The sequence below is a fragment of the Ailuropoda melanoleuca genome, chromosome 5, assembly GCF_002007445.2.
Source record: "Ailuropoda melanoleuca isolate Jingjing chromosome 5, ASM200744v2, whole genome shotgun sequence".
Classification (NCBI taxonomy): Eukaryota; Metazoa; Chordata; class Mammalia; order Carnivora; family Ursidae; genus Ailuropoda; species Ailuropoda melanoleuca.
The window spans coordinates 112,119,032-112,141,717 of record NC_048222.1 but is presented as its reverse complement, the minus strand read 5'-3'; the positions used below and the strand labels follow the sequence as shown (position 1 = coordinate 112,141,717).

Sequence of the window (22,686 nt, the reverse complement as noted above, 5' to 3'; positions counted from 1 at the left end):
TGATTTGGGGGGGGGTATTTTCTTGTTTTCATAGAGATAAATAAAAATGTTTTAAAACCTTTTACTGGATTATTTGTTAATTTCAGAAATCATAGGTATTAATATGTTGCCCTCTGTGAAATCAGATGCGTACACTTACACTTGTTAAATATACCTCAGACTAGGCACTTCCAAAAAAGAAGCCAAAAATAACAGAAGCTTTGTATTCTGTCTGTCCCGCAGTTGAGCTACATGTAAATGGTCAACTCACCCTGTGAGCAGGGGTTTAGCTGGGGGGTTAGTGTTCCTTTATATAGAGAGCGATGGCTCACAGGGAAGCATTATCTTAACCCCTGAGATGTCCCAATGGGTTATGGAAAGGCTTGCTCCTCTGCTCTGTATACTTCCTTCATCAAAAAGGAAGACTACACATGCTCATAAGTTGTCTTTTTCTCGCAATTAAAAATAAATGTTATAGCTAGAACCCAATATAGCCTGATGGAAGCATACCTTCTCCTTTAATGAAATCTTACCCCTTGTACCCTCTGCAGACTCTTCATAGTGAAAATGGAAGAGATAAACCCATGCCCCTGAAGGGCAAAAAAAGGCCAGGGCACTGAGGATGGGGGATCTTGAATAAAAAAGCAGCCTTATACAAATAGGGCTTTAGGGAAATAACCATCTGGCTTCTAGGCTCCCTCAACAGCACCATTCTTATCTTACCATGGCTGAGAGGATCAGCCACTTCCCCCAAGGCTGTGGGAAAGACTCTTGCAGCCTAGAACACAGTTGTTGTTTTTTTTTTTTTAATTTACTTCTCAAATTCTTTTTGTTCTTTCAAGTTTCTTATAAATGTCTCATATATATCTTTCTCCTTGTACTCCAGAAAATTAGATGCCACTAATCAACTGATAAACCAATTTGGGTTATGTTTCTAGTCCAATAAATTACAGTGTACTCCATTTTATGGTTTCACAATTACCATCCTATACCAGTGATTAAATCGAGATTATACAAATTTACGACATACATTTAAAAAATGTAACACTTAAAAAGCTGAATAGCCCCTCTTTCTAATTGCTTTGCCAGTATAACACGTATAAAATGCTTTCCTGTTTTTAGTCTCTTCTTCCTTTCTGTTCTTTATTCTTCTTTTCTCTCCAGAATTTTAAGACAACAATTTTTTGAAGCCTAGGCTGCCAACCTCTACAGTTCAGATCCCCTGGGTGGATTCAGAAGACAATACCGCTTTGTTCCCAGGACACTGCATTCCATGATAATTCCGTTGTGTGCAGTAAAATGGCAGAATGCACACTGTCCCTGCTTCATATTAATATCTACAAAATGAGAATTTCCTAAGTAGTTGGGAATACTCGATTCACTTTTAAATATTTCCTGAAGACTGCTTCTTAGAAAAATGTGGCTCGATATCATACTGACTGATTTATGGCCATTGATGTCTACATTCTATGCACATTCAGTATTCTCTGTAGAACCTTTGAGAGTCTTTAATCCATTGAGTCTAGCATTACATCTTGGATGCCTGTTCATTTTAGCATATTTTCAGCTAATCAAGGCTACTTTCTGTAATTCTTCTCATTTGGCATTTTCCCTTTGTGTTCTCTCTTCTGCCATCTCAAATTTCCTCTCTAACATATGTTTCTCTCATCACTCTGAAAGATGAGGTCACTGAAGTCATCACTGTATATTTATAAGACTTGGGACTATTAGGGTCAGGAGCACATCTCTCCTAAGCCACCACAGCTTTTCCTTCAATTAAGCAGTTGTTTTTAAGTCCTTACAGAGATAAAACAAAAATGTGTTATTTCTCCCTTAACTGTTGTGTGGGAGATTTTAATTAACACATACTTCCCTCAAGAGTATGTGAACCATGCATAACTGCCAACATAAGCAATATTTGTTCGAAAAATAAAAAAATATATAGAAGTTGGCATAAAAAGATTAGAATGTTTGGAACTCTTTCTCTTTTCCTTTTTTGGTTTCATTTTGTCTTTTAAGGCAATGAGTTAAAAATAAAATAAAATAAAATAAAGGTCCCAAATTCAAAATCAGGGCCTGACTCTTCAAGGAGGATAAGTACTCCCCCATAACATGAACCAACAGTATTAATTTAAGGTTTTAGAAAATAAACAATGTTATTTAGAAAATAAACAATTCAGTGTTTAAGGTTGAAAAATTAGATATAAATCCAAGGGGTGCCTGGGTGGCTCAGTCAGTTAAGTGTCTGCCTTCAGCTCAGGTCATGATCTCAGAGTCCTGGGATTGAGCCCCGCATTAGGATCCCTGCTCAGTGGGGAATCTGCTTCTCCCTCTCCCTCTGCTTCTCCCCTCTGCTTGTGCTCTCTCTCACTCTCTCTCTCTCTCTCTCAAATAAATAAATAAAAATCTTTTAAAAAACCCACAAGAAATCAATGTGCGCACGCGCACACACACACACACACACACACACGAGAAAGCATGTCATCCTAATGCAAGAATTCTTTAGACATACTGAAATAATGCATATTTTTTGCTCCTATACTACAATAAAACGCTAATCTCATACAAATTTTAAAGTTGTTTTCATTTAAGATAATATGTGAAGCATGCAAAGAAGATGGGGGTGGCAGGGCAGGAAACAAAATGTACTGCATACTTGCTATGTGTCAGGTAGCATTGGGCTTAAACTTTGCTTGTGTTAGCGCATGTCCAGAACAACAATGTGCCTGGTGCTGCCTCATTGTTCCACTAAATTCCGCCTCTCTCTCTTAATTTTTTTTTTTTTACTAGTCAGATTTGTGGATCACAACACGTGATTCAAGGATGAAGACCATATTTATTGAATTGTTTTTTACCAACAGCAGAGTATTCAGCTGTCTAATTTTTCCCCCAATAACGTCATCCTACTCTGTCTCGTCCTCTGCATGTTCAATGGTGAGTTAGCTTTGTAACAAGATTTTAAGACTCTCAATATTCTGATAATAGAACCCAAATAAAACATGAGGAAAGGATGAGACTAATGCCTTAGGGAGGAAGCAGATGACAGAGTTATTGAGGAATATAGGCAATAATTTGCAAGAGGGAATTTAAAAGATTTTGTTATAGAAACTGCTTTAGAATTCTTGCTACACTGAGATTTGAGCACCACTACTCCTAAATTTCATTATAACTGGTTCAGTTATAAATTAGGCTAATTTCCTTCATGTAAAAAGCTGGATTCACATTGTAGGAAAGAAGGTCCTGAAGTAAATTTTTTTTTTTACTTTTCCCCCATAACAGAATAATATACAAATATACCACCACATCTTATGCATGTCTCTGTGTGTGTTAAATAAAAACGTGTTGGCCTTTTAAAAGGAAAAAAAATGGCTGAGAAGATGAAATTCACTTCCTCAGTGTGGAACATTATACATATGAAAATAAACTACCCACTTAGTACCAGTTCTGAATTTAAGTATCATTGAAGAATCTAGAGAGAGAGGGAAAAAAAAGAACCTCTTCCTGGAACAATGGTGCTCTCGGGAAATGCTCTTTGATTGTCTGTGCTCTGGAGCAGTGAAGATGCCAGCTGTACAGAAGACAGCACATTTGCATATAAAAAGAACAAATTTGGTTCAAATCGCTTTTGTCAGTACCAGAAGACTCCCATTCTCCAGCTTGTCCCCAGCTCCCTCAGCTTCTTTTATGTCAATCCTCAGAAAATACTATTTTGTCTTGTTTTTGTGACTATTACTTTGGTGATTGAGACTCCATCCTCAAGCAGTTGAATTACACACAAGTCTGTGCTTGTGTCCCTTCAAGTTTTGATATCCAACCCTACATGCCAAAAGCCCCACACTGGTCTGGCATCATCACTCGACACTGTATACAGACTGGGCTCTCTGTGTGCAAGCTCCAAATCCATGCTCCGCTTCAGAAACAAGAGCTTGCAGCTTTCTGCTGCTCTTTTCAGCAGGAACATATGTGCTGCTTAAGAAAGGATGAAAACGTTGTTCCAAGAATGGAAGCAGGTCCCTCTGAAGGCTAAAAGAAATACTCTAAGTCAGTTAATGGAAGTTTGTAGTGTTTGAACTAGGATGGCAGAAGTCAGAGAAAACAATGCAGAGAACAATCTTAAGCCTTTTACCTGCCCACAGGCCAAGATGACGGCATTCTTCCAGGACTATCAGTTCGACATGGGAACCAATAGGATTCCTATCCGGACAAGCAGAGGGTCCATCAGTGGATCCAGAAGGGCATGTGGGTTAGTAAGTAGTGGCTGCCTGCTTCCCTGTTTTACCTCCAAACCAAGAGATGTGGCCTGTGGGGCTGGTGGAGACAGTTACAGGAGGGGTGGCAGGAAACTCAGAGCCCGAATTACCAAAGATGGATGGCATAGAGAAGTGCACTCAGAGCTGTTGAACTCTAAGGACACAGAATGATTGATGTCTAGGAGGTATTTGGGAGGACAAATAAAGGAAATAGGGTCCTGGAATGTTGCCCCCAGGGGTTGATGGTCTCCTGAAAGAGTCCATTTGTTTGGGCAGGAAGTAGCATGCAATCTGGAAAGCAGTTGTTCAATCTGGACATCTTTACACATAACACAATGACTCACGATCTGGCTTTCACCAAATCCTGAATGAGGCCATTTTTAGACACGCTTTCTCAAACCAAAATATTTTAGCAGAGTTGCATTGTATATATTACACTTAAAGGCTTACATTTTAGGAGGTGGTGCTAAAATTAAGGTATTTTTTTAAATTTCAGTTAATATTATTTTTTATAAATGTGCTGCACTTAGTATCTATAAGTGGAATTAATCATTTTTTAATGAAATTGTTGTCCCTCTAATGCCAAATATTTTATAACTAGATTAAAAGCATTAAATCAAAGCCTTACATAAATAGAAAATAAGAGGGGAGAAGGGAGAATGGGGGGAATAGATTGTCCTGGGGGGGAGTTAGCCTCTTGTTTACTTGTCTCCATCTATAACATCATTTGGGGGCAGGAGAGTTTTGAAGAGCTTGAAGAATATAACTCCCCATCTTTCTTGAATCTCTTGAGTCAATCATACGTGTGATTTTCCTGTAGACAAGAGAAAATCAAGCTTTCGGGGTGTCAATTCTCCCATCACAAGATGGTTGACTCACAGGAAATAAAACAAGGTTTTGGTACAGATAAGCTAAAGCTAGAAATGACTCGTGATCCAGGAGACACAGAACACGAGAAAGAAGACAAGCGAGTATGTGTAGGTGAGAAAGCAAATATGGGATAGTCTGAGGGCAGAAGGGTCTAATTCTTCAGAGTAAAATCCAGAAGTTAACAGTATGTGGAAAAAAACGTAGATCAGACCATTTGAAAAGTAGGAGATAGTGGTTCTAGGAGAATCAGAATTTGAAGGAAACAAAGAGGATACTTCTTAGAAAAATTGGGATCTCCAAGGACAGCAGTTTAAACCTAAAGCTGAGCAGAGCTCCTGCTAGCTGACTGAAGAGCGCTTCAGAGCCTTAGCTATACAGGAAGTTTCAGAACAAAGGAGAAGTAGTTTACACTACTCAAATTAAAGAAGAACCACCTTCTCTACTCTCCCAGGATATGTGGTACACTAGATAAGATAATATGAGACACCTTCTGTTTGAAGGTCTCCTTGACAGTTCTTACTTTCTTTATGCACTAAACCACCCAAGGTTCCCGGTCATCGATCCCAGTCCTGACCGGGTGACTGGATTTGTGATGGAGTCTCAATATTCCCATCCGGAAATGGGGAATTATAGTTCTTCTCACTGAGTGTTTGTGAAGGTCTGATTCAATATGTGCAAAAACAAGATTGAATTTCTAACAACGCACTAATAATATATTTTTCATTTTCACACATATTTGCTCAAACACCTGTGAAATAAGAATTCTAATCCACAACTTACCTATGAAGAATCAGAATTTAAGAGAGGGTAAGGGATTAACCCAAGACAATAATTAGAATAATACCGTCAAGTGATCACTTATATATCCAGCACCATTCTTAGTGCTTTAAGTACACTACCTCAGATTAATCCACAAGGTTCCCCCCAATAAAAATGAATTGCCTAGGGTCACACAGGTAGCCAGTAGCAGAATCAGGACTCAAATGCTCTCAGGATGGCAATGCAGCCCATGCTCTCAAATGCTGCCCTTGTATTGCTTTCTCTCAGGGTTTATGTAGTATAGACCGAAATGTAAGCTCAAAACTCTAGACCCAGTGCATTTCTACTATTTTAGTTGACTGTTATGCTTCTTGCTATTTGTTTATGTATGTTCTTACGAGCATCTCTATAAGGAGATTGCTTGCTTCGTGATGCTGTCATAATACCAGAATCTTAAAGTGACTTTGTGAAGAATTTTAGGCATAAAATTCTACACGGGTAAGCAATCAGTAGCTACACAGTCTAGTTACAGAATGCCCTTGTTCAGTTCAACCTATGACTGATTCTTCCTGTCAGTTCTTTCTAGAAGAACTCCAAGGGCAATAAGGCTTTATCCCTCCTAAAACATAATTTGTTAATAACAAAATATCAATGGTTAAATATTGTATTTATTAATAATTTTAAAATGAGTTGCTTTTTACAAATAATTGTGTTAACAATAATTACAAAACATTTCAAGGGCATATCTAAGGATATACATTTATCTTATGACAAAACGTGAGAGGAGAAAAGCAATGGCGTTCATGGATGCGTTCAGTTCAAGGATATTTATTGAACATCTAAATGTACCCAGCATGATTCTGGGTGACAGTTTCACAGCAGTGAACAAGAAAAGAAGTTCCCTATTTTATGGACTTCTTCTAGTGAGACATGAAGTTTAAAATAATAATTTAGTGAAAATTTTAAACAGTGGGTTAAACTGAGTGTTGGGAGGGAGGGTGGATCGAGAAAAGCTTCTCTGATGAGGTGACGTTTAAGCTGTGACCGAAAACATACCAAGAAGCCAGCTTAGAGAGAACAACAAATGCAAAGACCCAAATGTTTGGCTTGTTTGAGAAGCAAAAAGAAGACCAAGGTCGATGAATAATGAGCTAGAAGGTTGGCATAAGTATGGTGAGAATGGTTTGCTCCTCAAGATCCTTATGGAATGTGCTAGGGTATTTCAACTTTATTCTAAGTGAAATGGAAGTCATTGGAGGATTTTATCTAGGCAAGTGAAGAAATCACATTGATAGCTTGAAAAGACTACTCTGGCTCTTCTATCAGGAGGGGACTATGCAGAGGCAAAAGCAGGTGCCAGCTTCCCATGAGGACCCCCCTCACTGGCCGCAGTGAGGGCTGATAGTCGCTCAGAATTGAACAACAGCAGTGGCAAAGGAGAGGGTTGGTCAAATTCAGAAGATACTTTCAACATAGAAATTATAGAACTTGGTGAGGGATTTAATGTGAGGTTAGGGAAAAGAAGAATCAAGAAAGGGTTAAAATTTGGGGACTGGCATAATTGAATGGATGGTGATGCTTTTTATGCAGATGGGCATTATGAAGGAACAACATTTTGGGAGGGACAGGAACGGGAATCAAGAAATCAGGTTTTAATTATCTTAAGTTTAAAATACCTCCTAGATGAGCAAGTGGAGATATTTACCAGCCAGTTGAAAATGGGAGTTGGGAGCTCCATGGAAAAGTGAAGGCAAGACTTACAAGTTTTGGAAACAAAGGCCCATAAATGTGGTTTAAAGCCATGGATTGTGAAATTGCTTAGAGTTCTCGGGTGGGGATAAAACTGATAACCTGAATTTGGCCAAGTTTTGACCTGGGAATACCTTTTTTGCTTCAACGGACTTCTGAGACCTTACCACTATAGATAACAGCCAAGAGCAATCTTTTGTCCTTGGTAAAAGTAGAGGTAATAGGAGAGTAAGTGGCAGAACACTTAAAAAGCTTTGGGCTTTCTCATGCCTGGTATAAGACCACAGGCAAGTCACTTAACTCCTCTGAGAGTCAGTTTCTTCCCCTGTGAAATGGGCATAGCACCACCTTGGCCAACTGCAAAAGGTCAAAGCTCAAGTAAGAATCATTTGGGAGAAGACTGTTTTATACAGTGGGAATGTAAAGGGACTTTTTTTTAATCCTGCACTGCACTCTACTAGGTCTCTTCTCTTCCCCACAGCGTGGTTCCCAGGTGGCCTAGGATAATTTGGATACCATCTGCTCCACAAGAAGGCTGACTGATCCATTTCAGTCACACAGCAGCATCAGGGGATCTTGCTCCCTTACAACCTCCGTGGCTTTCAACTTTATGCAAAGGAAAACCACCTAATGAACAAAGCCCCTAGGTAGTCCTGCTTCCCCAATTACCCGTAAGTAGCAACAGATGCTGCAAAGGTAGACCTGTTCCAGTGACCAGCCGCTCTCAGTAATTAGACAACGGAGGGAAGAAAGTAATTAGGCAAATCACACAGAGTAATAAACTGGATGGGGCATGTTGATCATGGATAAAAGACACAAATAAAAAGGGTGGAAAGGAAACATTTAAAAAAAAAAACCTCTATTTTAACAATTCGCCAAATCTATGTGAAGAATCAATTTTGGCCTGTGAAGTTAGACCTGGTGAAAGAGCTCCTTTAATTGAAAGCTCCTATGGTATATTACTGAGAAAGAAATGTGACAAGGATAGATATACTTTATCACAACATAATCCAATTAAATGATACGGTTGCAGCAAACAGGGAGTGGGAAGAGAAGTTTGATTTCTCATATACTTCTCCTTTATTAATGATGTCACATATCTCAACTCCCTGAAAAGGCCAAACTAGTATCTAGACCAGTGTCAGTAAGGACAGGTTATATTCCAACTGCAGCACACATTCAATCTCGAGACTCTAGAAACCACTACCCACACAACAGTCCTATTAAGAAGCTCTAATCGGTTAATTTTCTCTTCTTCCAGTTAAATCCCTAATGATTTCAGCAGTACAAAAACGTAATGCGGGTCTTAGATAGCCTTTTATTGTCTTCTCTTTCCCATTCCTGCACTTTTATTTTTTATTTTTTTATTTTTTTAGATTTTTTAATTTCTTTATTCGGCAGAGATAGAAACAGCCAGCAAGAGAGAGAACACAAGCAGGGGGAGTGGGAGAGGAAGAAGCAGGCTCACAGCAGAGGAGCCTGATGTGGGGCTCGATCCCATAACGCCGGGATCACGCCCTGAGCCGAAGGCAGACGCCTAACCGCTGTGCCACCCAGGCGCCCCTCCCATTCCTCCACTTTTAATCATCAACCACAAAGAACGTGGCCTTTGGAGTTAAAAATCTATATTCTTCCACCTCCTAGCCTTATACCCTTGGGCAAGCGACTGAATTCATCCGTGAAACATGAATAGTGAGAAGCACCTAAAGGGTCAGTTGTAGAAGCAGAGATAAAAAATGAAAAGGATACAGCCTCATACCTGGCACTTAGAAGGAGTCCAATAAATGATACCAATTATTATTCCAAAAATAGAGTCTTGACCTCCTGCTCAAGGAAGTACTCATTGAGTACTCACCCAAGGTTATATTCAAAATAATAAATCTTAACCAATCATTAAATACATGTCAGATACTAGTTTAAGTGCTTTATGTACATTAACTTATTTAATTCTAGCAAGAAACTTATAAGGTAGCTACCAATACACTTCCCATTGTATAGATAAGAAAACAGAGATTCAGAGACACTGTAATTTTTCTAAGGTCAAGTGGCTAGGTGGTAACAAAGACAGGATTCAAATGCTTGCAGTTGGCTTCACAATCCCATCTCTTAACTGGTGAGATATATTGCCTCCCCACTCAGACTGTAGACTGAAATCTGAGCCTGAGATGCAAATCCACTTCTATTAGTTGTCTATTATTTTGTTGTTGTTGGGCTGTTGGTAAATGGTTGTTCTGAAAACGTCTCCTCACAAGTACTGCTCATTAACTGATGTTGTCAAAATTGAGATAGCTTAAAGAAAGGGAAGATTCTTCCGTACGCAAACTCTGCATTGGTAGGCAGTTGTCGGGTGCACAGCATGGCTAAGCCTTCTTTGAGTTTCACCTAGCATAACCCCAAAGCCAGTAAGACTCAAATGTTCCTGATATCCAAATGCAATTTGCTAGCTATAGACACTGTGTAAAAAGTTGCGTTCATTTAGAATTTTAAAACAAGTTTCTAATAAATGTGCAATGATTGTAAAATATTGCAAGAGAATTCCTAGAGCCTTGTTTTTTTGTGGTATTATAAGTAATAAAGAGGGATATATAAGTGAGCATTAAACGCATCACCTTGGAAAATGAGCTCTAGGATGTTGTTTCATGAAATTTGCTACTCCCTTTGCCTGAATTGTCTCTTGTGTCCCTTCTAAATCAAATGAAATCTTGCTCATCCTCCCAGATCTGGTCCAAGTGCCACTTCCCCTGAGATGTTGTTTCTGATTCCACAGTTATATTTAATTACTGTTTGCACAGTATTTCCATAGTTGTTGGTGTATGCCCTTATTTTGCCCTTATCATAATCTGCCTAGCATTCTAGTTGTTTGTCTCCACCACCTCCTAGAAATTCATGGAAAGCAGGAATTAATAAGAAAAGGATATAGCCTGGTGGTTCAAAGCAGGAGCTTCAGAATCAGACAGAACTCCACTTGGATCCCCCCCTTTTTTTTGAGAGAGAAAGAGCAGAAGTGAGGGGAGGTAGGGCAGAGGGAGAGAGAGTCTCCAGCAGGCTCCATGCCCAGCTCAGAGCCTGATGCGGGGCTCAGTCTCCCCACCCAGAGACCATGACCTGAGTGGAAATCGAGAGTTGGACACTTAACTGACCAAGTCACCCTGGCATCCCTTCAACTTGGGTCCTGACTTTGTCACTCAACTTTCGTAAGATCTTTGGAAAGCTGACCATTGAGAATTTTAGATTTTTTACCTCTCAAATGAATACAATATAGGAGAGCATACTCAGGCTCCTGGGTTCAAATCTTGGGCTCACTATTCGACCTGTTTATGCCTGTTTCCTTTACTATAAAACAAAAGTGACTGATAATAGAGCAATTATCTCATAATTAAATTGTGAAAATTAAAGTAATTAATATATGTAAATTACCGAGGACAATGTATGGTAAACAAACACTTGAGAAATGTTAGTTATGTCTAGTGTTATCACCTTGTGGAGTTGTGGTGAGGAAAACATGGCAATCTGTTTGTAAAGAGGTAACTACCATTTCATAATACCATGAGTATCATAGAGTCTCAGAAAATGGTAGCTACTCTTATGCTATGACTGTGATCCCAGCACTTTGCACAATGCTTTGTCTTTAGACGGTCCCCCGCAAATTACTGTTCAGTGGAAAACCATGTTTTATAAGGAAAGTATCATACTGTAAGAATCAAGAGATTGGCAATCTATGTATGACGAAGCAACAAAATAGGACAAGCACAGGTCTGATCTAATTCTTACTAGGTACTTCTATTACTGCTGGAACATGATCTTGCAGCTTATAAGAAGTAATATTTTATCAATAAAAATTAAATACAAAAATATACCTCTGTGCTTGGTATTCCCTTTAGCTGGAGCAGCATACCATGAATAGGGTAAAAATATTCAAGAAGATAGACTAGAATCTTCCATTTTCCCACTGGAGCTTTGAAAAAGTCAGAGCTTTATAATCATTTATAGAACACAGACCAGAAGGAAAGTAGAAATGTGAACATAGGAGAGAATTGGTAAGTTTGGCCTCCGAAGATTTTTTTTCTTTTAGAGAATCATATAAAACAATTCCTGGTTTATAGCAATTCATAAAGTATGAATGGACCTGACAGGCAGGTTAATGAAGGCCCTAGCAAGCTATAAAAGCCTTGTCTATAAAGAGATGAGACTGTTTTTGCGCAGCTTGTCAGTCTGAGCACATTTTAAAACACATTTCAAATTCTGAACACAGAAAACTGATCACATAATTTACATGACTTTCTGGTTTCTGCTGTTGTTTGTTTGTTTTTTCTAACCAGGCTATGAGAAATATAGTGGCTCTATAGACAAAATCCACAATCAGTACACATAGCCTTATACGTGATCCAACAGTAGAACAAAGTATTTAGAATCAACACCCTCCTGGACAAAGGCTTAACTACCAAATAGGATAACTTCTCCTTTCTGAAAGCCACTCCAATATTTGAATTTACCTACCTAGAGACATCTTCTCATTGTGCCATAACATAATGTGATAAAACTGCATTTTAATTACTGAATTCTAGGATGGTACATGTCATTTACCTAGTATAGATGTATAGTGGGTTGCATATCCACAAGACTGTTTTTTTTTAATCCTTCATTTCCACAGAAAAAATAGTTTCCGCGAGTGGTAAATTTCAATTTGCCTATTTAGTCACATTATGTATGGCAGAACTGGCATGGCTTACAGAGTGAATGTGAAGTTAATTTCTTATAAAACACTTGGAATCACTAATTTTTCTATATATACCACTATTCTAAAAGACCAAGAAGTAGATGAATCAAGAATCAAATCTGAAAACACATTTCCCATTTTCTCTTCAAGGAAGACAAGATGGCTGTCCTTTCTATATGTAGCTTGGTATAATAATAAATAATTACTTAGTGTATGCCTTTTGCATGTGTGTTTTCTGGATTTGAAGTCTTTATCTTGTTCCAAGCACCAAATATCTACTTATGCTGCTCTCCTGGTCTAAAATGTAATTCCTCCTTTCCTCTTCCTATTCTTAATCCTATTTTTTTACTTGAAGAATTGATTTTAGGTAGTCTTCCTTAGGAAGGCTTTTTTGACTACTTCTTCCTATACTAGTTTGATCCTTTAGACAATCTCTTATATTCTTAGAGACCCTAAAAATAGCTTAGCTTTTCAAGGTCGTGCAACGATTTCAGGAGTCTTAGTTTGACCTCTCTAATTATGCAATGAGCTAATTCAATATAAAGAGGAGAATTTTCCTCCTTAAGCTATGCCCCTTCTCTTGTTCAGCTATTCTGGTTATCCATTTTTTTAAAAATGGCAACACCTGATCGTGACATTTAAATGGGCACATTGCAGAGATTTTGGAAGATAGGAGAAAGTATAACAAAGGAAATTAGAATTCTACTAACTTGTCATAACCACAGTTAAAGATACTCATACCCATTCTTCCAACCTTATTCTTTTGTACATACAAAGAGAGTTAAATAAGGGTCATGTTGTACATGTAGTTCGTTATTCTGCTTTGACAATTTTTATATTCTCTTGTTTGATAAAATATCCCTCTGACAGATCATTCTTATGACTGTATAGTATTCCATCTTAAAACTATATGTTTCATTATAAAAATTAAACAACACATGTTGATTGACTCTTAAGTAGAGAATAAAATACAGTGCCCTGTACCTACCTTCATCCATTCTGAATTTGAGGTTTTAGCAGAAAAGTCAAGAAATGAAATGATAAAATGAAAATAGAGTTAACTATGTCTGAAAATGTATGATGATATGTGACCATTTTGAAGAGATAACAGACGTATTTCTACATTGTTTATTATTGATTTTTATCTGTGATAGCTTTCACTATATCACTATGAAATTATAGCAGGTGCTATAGCCTTATCAATTTTAGAAAAAAACTGAAAAATGAATCAAGGCTCTGTCAAATAATTTGAGACTCAGATTAGTCTGATTTTATGTGCTAATCAAACCTATAGGAGGAGTTGATACATTTTTTTCAAGAGGAAAAAGTCTCTGGAAAAAATTATCCCATAACTTAAATATGGATTCTTAAAAGATAAAACACCTTTACAAAAGGCAAGGGATTTAACTATCTGTTGGCTTTGAAACTTATCTCTCTCTATCTCTTGCTCACTAGAGGCTTGGCAGCACCTAATCGCCAGGGCTGATCCTATTACCCTGCGGTTAGGGAGTGAGAGAGACTAGAAGAGGCCATGGGGTCAGGATCTCACTGGATCAGTATTTCTTCTATCCCACAATTGTCCTACTTTGACCTTGGCATTCTCGTCACCCAGTAAGTGGTTCTTCACTATCCTACCCTTTCCTCTGAGGCTTTTTTTTTTTTACTACAAGACCAGATCAACTCCTAACTTGGTTTCATTCCTGATCAAACCAGCAACCCAATTCATTACCCTTGAGCCCCAGTATTTCCATTCCTACAACCCTATTACTTGCTAAACAAATATTTACTATAGCCAGGCCCTCTTGCTGAGAAAGTCACCTGGGTCTTATGTTCAGTATGGGGACTTTCTAAATAAGTGTCCATATCCTAAGTTCCTTCGGATACACAGAGGCCTTCTTTGGCCTCTATATCTAAAATAGTTCCTCCATCTCCCAAGTCAATTACCTCTCCTCAAAACACGTTCTATACAGTTGCTCTGTTTGCTATCTTCATAGAACTTAACACTACCTGAAATTGTTTACTTACAAGTTTTCTATGCTCCCAATACAATTTGTATGAATGAATGATTTGTATTGTTAGAGATTTCACTCCAGCATCCATGTCTTTACATTCCTATCATAATTGACACTGAGGCTGTTGACTTGCCTAAAATGTGTCTTTCGATGCACCCTTATGTCTGGTCATTGGCTTCCATTAGGTATCAGCCATCAAGGTATAAATCATTTTAAGAATATTGCTTCACAGTGTCAAATAAAGAACATAAGGACTACATGCACACATGCATACACACACACACGTCATCTCTCCTATTTTAATATACATTAGTGCCTATTGTTTTGGATTTATGATATGTAGTATCCACATAAAAATATGAAAACATACTCATAAGTATTCTATTGACTTTGGAGCTAGTAAATGGAGATATATAAAAGTAAACATTATAAGCATAAATGAGAGGATAAACTTAATAAATGGTTAATAGTTCTTTTATATCTTTGTCAAGATTAGTCTTCTCTATATATTTTCCACAATGGTTTCAAAAGAAATGCACCCAGATTTTAAGAAGTGACTCTCTTCTTTCTTTCTTTCTTTCTTTCTCTTTCTTTCTTTCTCTTTTTTTCTTTCTTTCTCTTTTATTTATTTATTTATTTATTTATTTATTTATTTATTGTAGAGAGGGAGAGAGAGAGAGAGGGAATGAGCAGGGGGAGGGACAGAGAAGGAGACCAGCAGACTCCCCGTAGAGCAGGGAGCCTGAGGCAGGGCTCCAACCCAGGACCCTGAGATCTTGACCTGAGCCAAAATGAAGAGTTGGACCCTTAATTGAATGAGCCGCCCAGGCGCCCCATGATCTCTCTTTTTAAATGCTTACTTTGTTAAAATAAAAACAATATTATTAAACTGTAAGAAAATCTGTGTTCTCTTGAGTTTTTAATTATTTCTCTCTTTGTGGACATAAAAAGGGTAGCAACACATTTAAATGAAACAATGAAAAAGATGTGGAAGCAGGGATGCAGATATAAGGGTGAATTACATAATTTAAATTCAGTAAACCATTGGAATGCAATAGCAATGGACCTGAGATACTCACTTTTTCAGTAAATGCTGAACTTGTGTTATCAAGACATTTTTAACCAATTAGCTTGCTCAATTGCCTAAGCATCACCTACCTCATTTACTTGAATAAAGACGTAGCAGAGGAAATTCTGCCAGACACAGTGATTTTATAATGGCATACAGACAAGGCAGAAATAAATCCTCAATGGAAAATATACAAAGCAATATGACACCTAGGAAATTAGTGTAGCTGTTTTCCCAATTTAAAAGCAAAACCATTGAAATCCTCAATTTATTTGAATATTCTGGCAAGGAATCAAATATCGAAAATTTATTTGAAAAATTAGGTGGAACAAAAGCCTTCTACTTTAATTCTTTAAAAAAATTTTTTTTATTAAGATGCCTTATTTTTTTGATTAAATAAATACACATTTTTAAATAATGATAAAAATACTTAGGAAACTATTATTCTCTCATTATTATGAAGTTAACTAGTTAGCAGGTGAAGTCTTAAAGAATTTGTGGGATTAAGGGGCGCCTGGGTGGCACAGCGGTTAAGCGTCTGCCTTCGGCTCAGGGCGTGATCCTGCCATTATGGGATTCGAGCCCCACATCAGGCTCTTCTGCTATGAGCTTGCTTCTTCCTCTCCCACTCCCCCTACTTGTGTTCTCTCTCTCGCTGGCTGTCTCTATCTCTGTCGAAAAAATAAAATAAAATCTTAAAAAAAAAAAAAGAATTTGTGGGATTAAAAAACTCAAAAAGTATCAAAAAATATACAGTAAAACCTACATGAGTTTAATTGTAATGTCCTTGAAAGAGTAGTTTTTTTTTTTTAAAGATTTTATTTATTTATTTGACAGAGATAGAGACAGCCAGCGAGAGAGGGAACACAAGTAGGGGGAGTGGGAGAGGAGGAAGCAGGCTCATAGCAGAGGAGCCTGACGTGGGGCTCGATCCCATAATGCCAGGATCACACCCTGAGCCTAAGGCAGACGCTTAACCGCTGTGCCACCCAGGCGCCCCTGAAAGAGTAGTTTTTAAAAGGATTTTTTTTTTTAAAGAAATGCTATAATTGAGGGTTTAAAGTGCTCAAAAGCATAACAGTTTGGGGAATATATCTTCCAGGATCAACAATAAAATTTCCCAAAGACTCGTTTACTTGTAAGGCATTTTTTTTTTTTTTTTTGCCACACGATAAGATAAAATTATCTGTTGTTAAGAATTCTAGTGGTTTTTCTGAATAAATATGAAAAAAGAAAACTGAAGCTTTTTTAATGGGAGGAATATTATTATCAATAAATTCTCAAAGCTGCTCATCTCTTGGATCGATGATTTAAAGCCAGAAATATAAGTGACGACCGCATTGCTATTGAATTTGACTGGGCTTTCAAAACAAAACAAATATAGCTAGGTCTTTGAACAAGACAGATAACTTCACTTGAAAAAGAAGATACATATTTGCCCTAGGCACCCTGTCTCTTGAGAGGTGGCCTCCGTGTTTGACTAATAGCCTCTCCTCTGATTGTCTTTGCCTCCTTCAGATTTCACCTTGTTCTCCAGGATGCAAATAAGAAGGCTTTATCTGTGTTTTGAAATACACTAAGTTACTGTAACAAATCTTTACCCTTTGAAATTCCAGTAAAATAATAAAAAAATAATTCTTCCCTTAAAAATGAGAGATGAATAGATAAAGGCTCAAGTAGCAAGAGTCACAGTGAGTGAAGAGGCTTCTTTTGCCACTCAGATCCCTTTCTGAAACAAGTTCTTTCTATATCTGACACCATCTGAGAACACTCTAGGAAAAAAAAAAAGTATAGCTTTTTGGTGTTACCACAGAAGTTTCTTGAGTTTTCACATTTCTGTTTCTTAATACCTGGGAAAAGAAAAAATCTAGAATCCTTAACGTAACAGCAACCTTTAGCTACATTTGTAACAAAAATAAAATGTTTTTTAAAAATGAATTCTACCAAAATCTAGAACACTGACAACACTAAGTGCTGGTGAGGATGTGGAGTAACAGAAATTCTCGTGCATTGCTGGTGGGAACGCGCAATGGTACTCGCACGTTGCAAGACTATTTGGAAATTTCTTACAAAACTTAGCATACTCTTACCATATAACAATGTGCTCCCCCATATTTACCCAAAGATGTTGAAAACTATCTGTACACAAAACTTGCATGCAGCTTTATTCACAATCACAATTACCAAAATTTGGAAGTCAAGGAGATATCCCTTAGAGGGTGAGTGGACAGATAATCTGTGCTACATCCCAGCCTTGGAATACTACTCAGTGCTAATAAGAAATGAGCTTTCAAGCCACGGAAAGACATGGAGGAAACTCAAATCCACGTGACTAAGTGCAAGAAGCCAATCTGAAAGGGTTACTGTATGATTTCAACTATATGACATTCTGGAAAAGACAAAACTAGGGAGACAGTAAAACAATATCAGTAGTTGCCAAGGGTTAGGGGAGAGAGGGCTGAATAGACTGAGCACACAGGATTTTTAGGGCAATGAAGATACTCTATACGATACTTTAATGATAGATATATGCCATTATACATGATCTAAATCCATAGAAAGTACAACACCAGGAATGAACCCAAACGTAAACTACAGACTTAGAATAATCATGATGTGTCAGTGGAAGTTCTTCAACGGTAACAAATGTACCACTCTGATAGGGGAAGATATGCATTTATGGGGCCAGAGGGCATATGCAAAATCTCTGTACTTCCTGTTCAATTGTGCTGTGAACCTAAAACTGCTCTAAAAATAAACTCTATTAGAAGAAACAATAAAAGCAAAAAATTATGTAGAGTTATTATCTCGATAAGTTACACTTCAAAATGTAATATTTTGAGCAAAGGATATAAATTTGACATCTATTTAATTATATAATGAAAATGTATATTCCTGGAATAATTGAGACTCCAAACCACTAAAAACTACCATAGATAGTAAATGTACATGTTTCGATTTGCCCATAACTTTATAAAACATGTATATTAATATATAAAGATTTAGATACCTGGTCTCAGAATAGGAAATTGGATACCTGTATGTACAATTCTATAAAACCTCATTGCTTTCAAAACATTTTATTTTTTTATTTTTTAAAGATTTTATTTATTTATTTGACAGAGATAGACACAGCCAGCGAGAGAGGGAACACAAGCAGGGGGAGTGGGAGAGGAAGAAGCAGGCTACCAGCGGAGGAGAGTGATGCGGGGCTTGATCCCAGAACGCCGGGATCATGCCCTGCGCCGAAGGCAGATGCTTAACCGCTGTGCCACCCAGGCGCCCCGCTTTCAAAACATTTTAGAACCATAAGAAAAAAAAAAACCCTCTCTAATGGTTCATATGAACCATATTTTACCCTCTTTAAATACCATTTTGCAGCTAATTCCCTAATGATATTTTGCAGTCATACCAAATTCAGACACAGAGCAGGTCCCACTCACTAGCTAAAGCAGTGGACCGGGCACAGTGTGTACATTTTTAAATCAGCCTTGGACAAAGTTACAAATTTCTACATGTGACAGATCTTTAAAGTTGCTTAAGCAAGTCAAAGTTTTGAATTATTGCTAAATTTTCAAATACTAAGGATCTGTCCACAAAATCAAGATGGAAGAGAAAGGGGATTTTTGAATATGTGATATTGAAAAGAAGAGGCAGGAACCTTGTAAATGGCAGAAAGGAAGACCACATGAGCCCAGTCTCTAGCTCAAGGAGCAGATAAACACATGGATTTCCAGAAATGTTGATTGGCAGCAAAGTCCAGTCACTGTATTAGGATGAGGGCTGGGCATCAAATCTGTGGTCAGCTGACCTGGTGAAGAGGCACAACTCTGCCACCACTGAACCCTATACCCTTGGGTAGTGAACTGACCTACTCCATAGCTCTATCGCTTTACTTACAAATGGGGGGAAGTGACATCACATAGAATGAGTTTTTTTTTTTCCCCTCAGCTTTGTTATTTTTTTTTAAACTGAAGTATAATGAATACAGTGTTGTATTAGTTTCAAGTATACAATATAATGATCCAATAATTTCATAACATTTGTCAGTGCTCATCATAATAAGTGTACTCTTAAACTCTTTCATGTATTTTACCCGTCATGCCACCCACCTCAAAGTAACACCTTAAAGAATGAAAGTTTCTTATAGAACAATGTTCATAAAAGTTTGTAAATTATATAATGATATAAGCAGTGATATAATGATATAAGCAATCTAAGGTTGTAAACTATGTGTACAAATTACCCTTCTATTTATTACTATAAATCAGGTGGAATTCCTTACCAAGGATGAATTCCAACTGTGGTTCATTTGGAGTCTTCTGAATACCTATAAATAATGAGTAGAAATTCAGATTAAAGATATTTAACTCATAATAAAAAAATATGTCAATACATATTACTATGCTTCACCCTGCCCAGAATGTATAAATACATTATTTGGCAGAAAGATTTAACTTAGTTAATTGTTCAAATTTATAAGCAGTTGGTTCTCAGGGGAGGACATAATATTTATAGCAGAACTAAATATGACTAGAGTTTTGACTGATTTACTTAGCACTATAGCTATAAAGAAACTGAAAAAAACACGTTTTTTTTGCAGCTTTGACACATTTAAAAGGTATTTTTCAATTGTTAGTTTCTCTTAGATGCATGTAAACAAAGGCAAAACCTTAAAAAAGGATGACCTCACAAAAGTACTCTCTTACGAAGATTTCTCTTTCAAACCACTTTGGCCTGCTGTAAATAGTAAATTATTAATTATAGAGCTTTGTCTAATAAGGTGATGAAAGACATTATGGTGATGGTTATTATGTCAAATTCCTGATAGCTCAAATCAGTGTTCTGATAAATGTTTCTATTCCTTTTTTCTTGATTTTTAAGAAATCTAATAACATGGCTAAATGATTTAGAGTGAAGTGGAGAGAAAGTCTGAGAACAAAAGTAAGGGCATGAGAGCATGCAATGGTTAGAAGGTAGCAAGTTCAGGCTGTGCCGAGTGATAATTTGCTATAATGTGATAATGTGGATATCTGATGGCCACACACAGCTCAGGGTCTTCCTAAACAAAAGGGGATGAGAACTTTGAAGCCACTTATTATAACTCATGGGTGACCAAAGAAGCAAAACTAAAATTTATGTAAAAATAAACTATTTGGTAATAAATGTAAGGACATTACAAAAATAATTTTCTTGTTTATTTCTACTTGTACATTTACCAAATACAATTTAAATTTACTACTAATACATTGTCAGAACCACCTCTTTGTATAAAAGCCATCTATTTTTTATTTACAGGGTAACACTTTTTTTTTTTAAGATTTTATTTATTTGTCAGGGAGAGAGAGAGAGAGCGCATACACAAACAGGGGAGAGTGGCAGGCAGTGGGAGAAGCAGACTCCACACTGAGCAGGGAGCCCAGTGTGGGACTTGATCCCAGGATCCCAGGATCATGACCTAAGCCAAAGGCAGATGCTTAACTGACTGAGCCACCCAGGCGTCCCCAGAGTTGACACTTTTTTGCACGGTAACCATTTATTCTTTTCTCCTGCTGACGTTTAACAATACTATGGTTAAAAATTTTACATTTTCCAAGAGAGATGAGAGTGACAATTATTAGTTAGATTTCTACTCATTTCAAATAGTGTAGATTTTTAAAAAAATTATTAACAACTGCTGTAAGCTTTGACAACCAAATTTCTTAGAAAATTTATCCGACCAATACTGTTTTCTAAAGACAATTCATACTGAAAAATAAAACCAAAACTCTGGAATTTTAAGCATGAGAGAAAACAGACAATTCTTCCAATGATTTTAATTACTCGAGTAGCACAAAAACCAATTCTAATGCCCAAATGCAAATCTTGGCAAAGCTCCATGCTTGCTCTATTTATGTGACTTTGTGCTCTCAGGTATAGCAGTGACAATCTACATATCTAGGGTAACCGTTGTACCCTAATGCTTTCAGATTTTTTTTTATTATTTATCCCTAATGCTTTCAACTTATATGCTTTTGATTTTAAAGAGAACATTTCTATGTTCAAAAAAAAATAATTTCACATGATATTATATAAATGCTAAATAGGTGTACTTGAAAAGTATTTATTAGTGCCTTAATACACATTCAAGAACTTTGATTCTACTATTTGATAATTAACCACTTCATAGGCTATCATCTATCTCACTCAAGGTAAAAGATGAGAAGAACATCATAGACACACTATAACAAAATAAATAGAGCAAATGTAAAAAAGATAATTTCATGGCATTTGTTAGAACCCAGGTTTCTGTGATTACACATGCATGTGTGTTTAGTTGACCTAATCTGCATTTTCAGAGAGTTACAGAGAGGGGAACACATACTTACTTGTGAACTGGAAGTCCCCAGTATCACTTGCCTGGGGTGTGGGAAGAAAGTGCTGGCCTTCTTCTGATGCTCCTTCCTCTTTGATTTCCATGATCAACCTTCACACTTTTCGTGAAGTGTCCAAATATTATTGTGTCCAAATTTTATTGACAATGATTCTGGTTTAATATAGTTGTATCTTCACATTAAAGGCCTATATCCCACTCTGAAATTCTGCATTTAGGAAACAGCAACAGCAAAAATCTCAGTTATTTCAGAGTTCAGTATAAAGAATTAAAGATAGGTAGAAACTACAGATTCCCTCCTGCCTATCTCACTTTTATGTTCAAGATCAATCCACCCAGTTAACATGCCATAAACTCTAAGTTAAATGGGTATTCTCTAGGCAATTATTTTATGGTCATAGGAGGGACTTGTAGATCCTGAAAGGTGTATTCTTTCTCTTCTAGTTCGTTCTGTAAAATAGTAGATAGCAATAGGGGCTGCTAACTTAATATGCATCTAATTTAGCAGCAAGAGCAGATAGCATCTTGTCAAGGCATTAGCATGTTTTGCCAAGGTGAATATTACTATTATTCCTTCCATTAGAACTACACTTTATGCTCATCTCTCCATCCACCCTTGTTAGAACATTATTCATGAGCATGTAAAGATAATTTGGCATGACACTCTTCTTCCAATATGAGCCAACAAGTTGTACAAGAGAGTTTCCAACCTCATCATTATCCATAGAGTCTCTTGCTTCTCTGCCTGATAAAGTTTTAAACGGTTAATGATCAGAGTATACGGTGAAAAGAATGAATAATAATTCTAAAAAGCTAAAGCTCAAGGGGAAATGAAAGTAACAGTAAAATGATGAAAATCAGCAAGGGGGAAAGAAAGCCTCTCCAAGAATTTAATACCCTATGCAGAA

The 22,686-nt window shown here is 37.1% G+C and overlaps 1 protein-coding gene across 8 annotated transcripts in view; it reads right to left on the bottom strand.

The window, feature by feature from the left end:
• INPP4B (inositol polyphosphate-4-phosphatase type II B) overlaps positions 1-22,686 on the bottom strand; it is a 753,420-nt gene that overhangs the window by 342,088 nt on the left and 388,646 nt on the right. For all 8 annotated transcript variants that reach the window (XM_034661577.1, XM_034661575.1, XM_034661579.1 and 5 more), the window contains 2 exons: positions 21,774-21,986; positions 19,691-19,735 (listed from right to left, as the gene is read on the bottom strand). In XM_034661577.1, coding sequence (XP_034517468.1) covers positions 19,691-19,735; positions 21,774-21,864 — 136 coding nt within the window. In that variant the 5' untranslated portion in view covers positions 21,865-21,986. The remainder of the gene's footprint in view (positions 1-19,690; positions 19,736-21,773; positions 21,987-22,686) is intronic.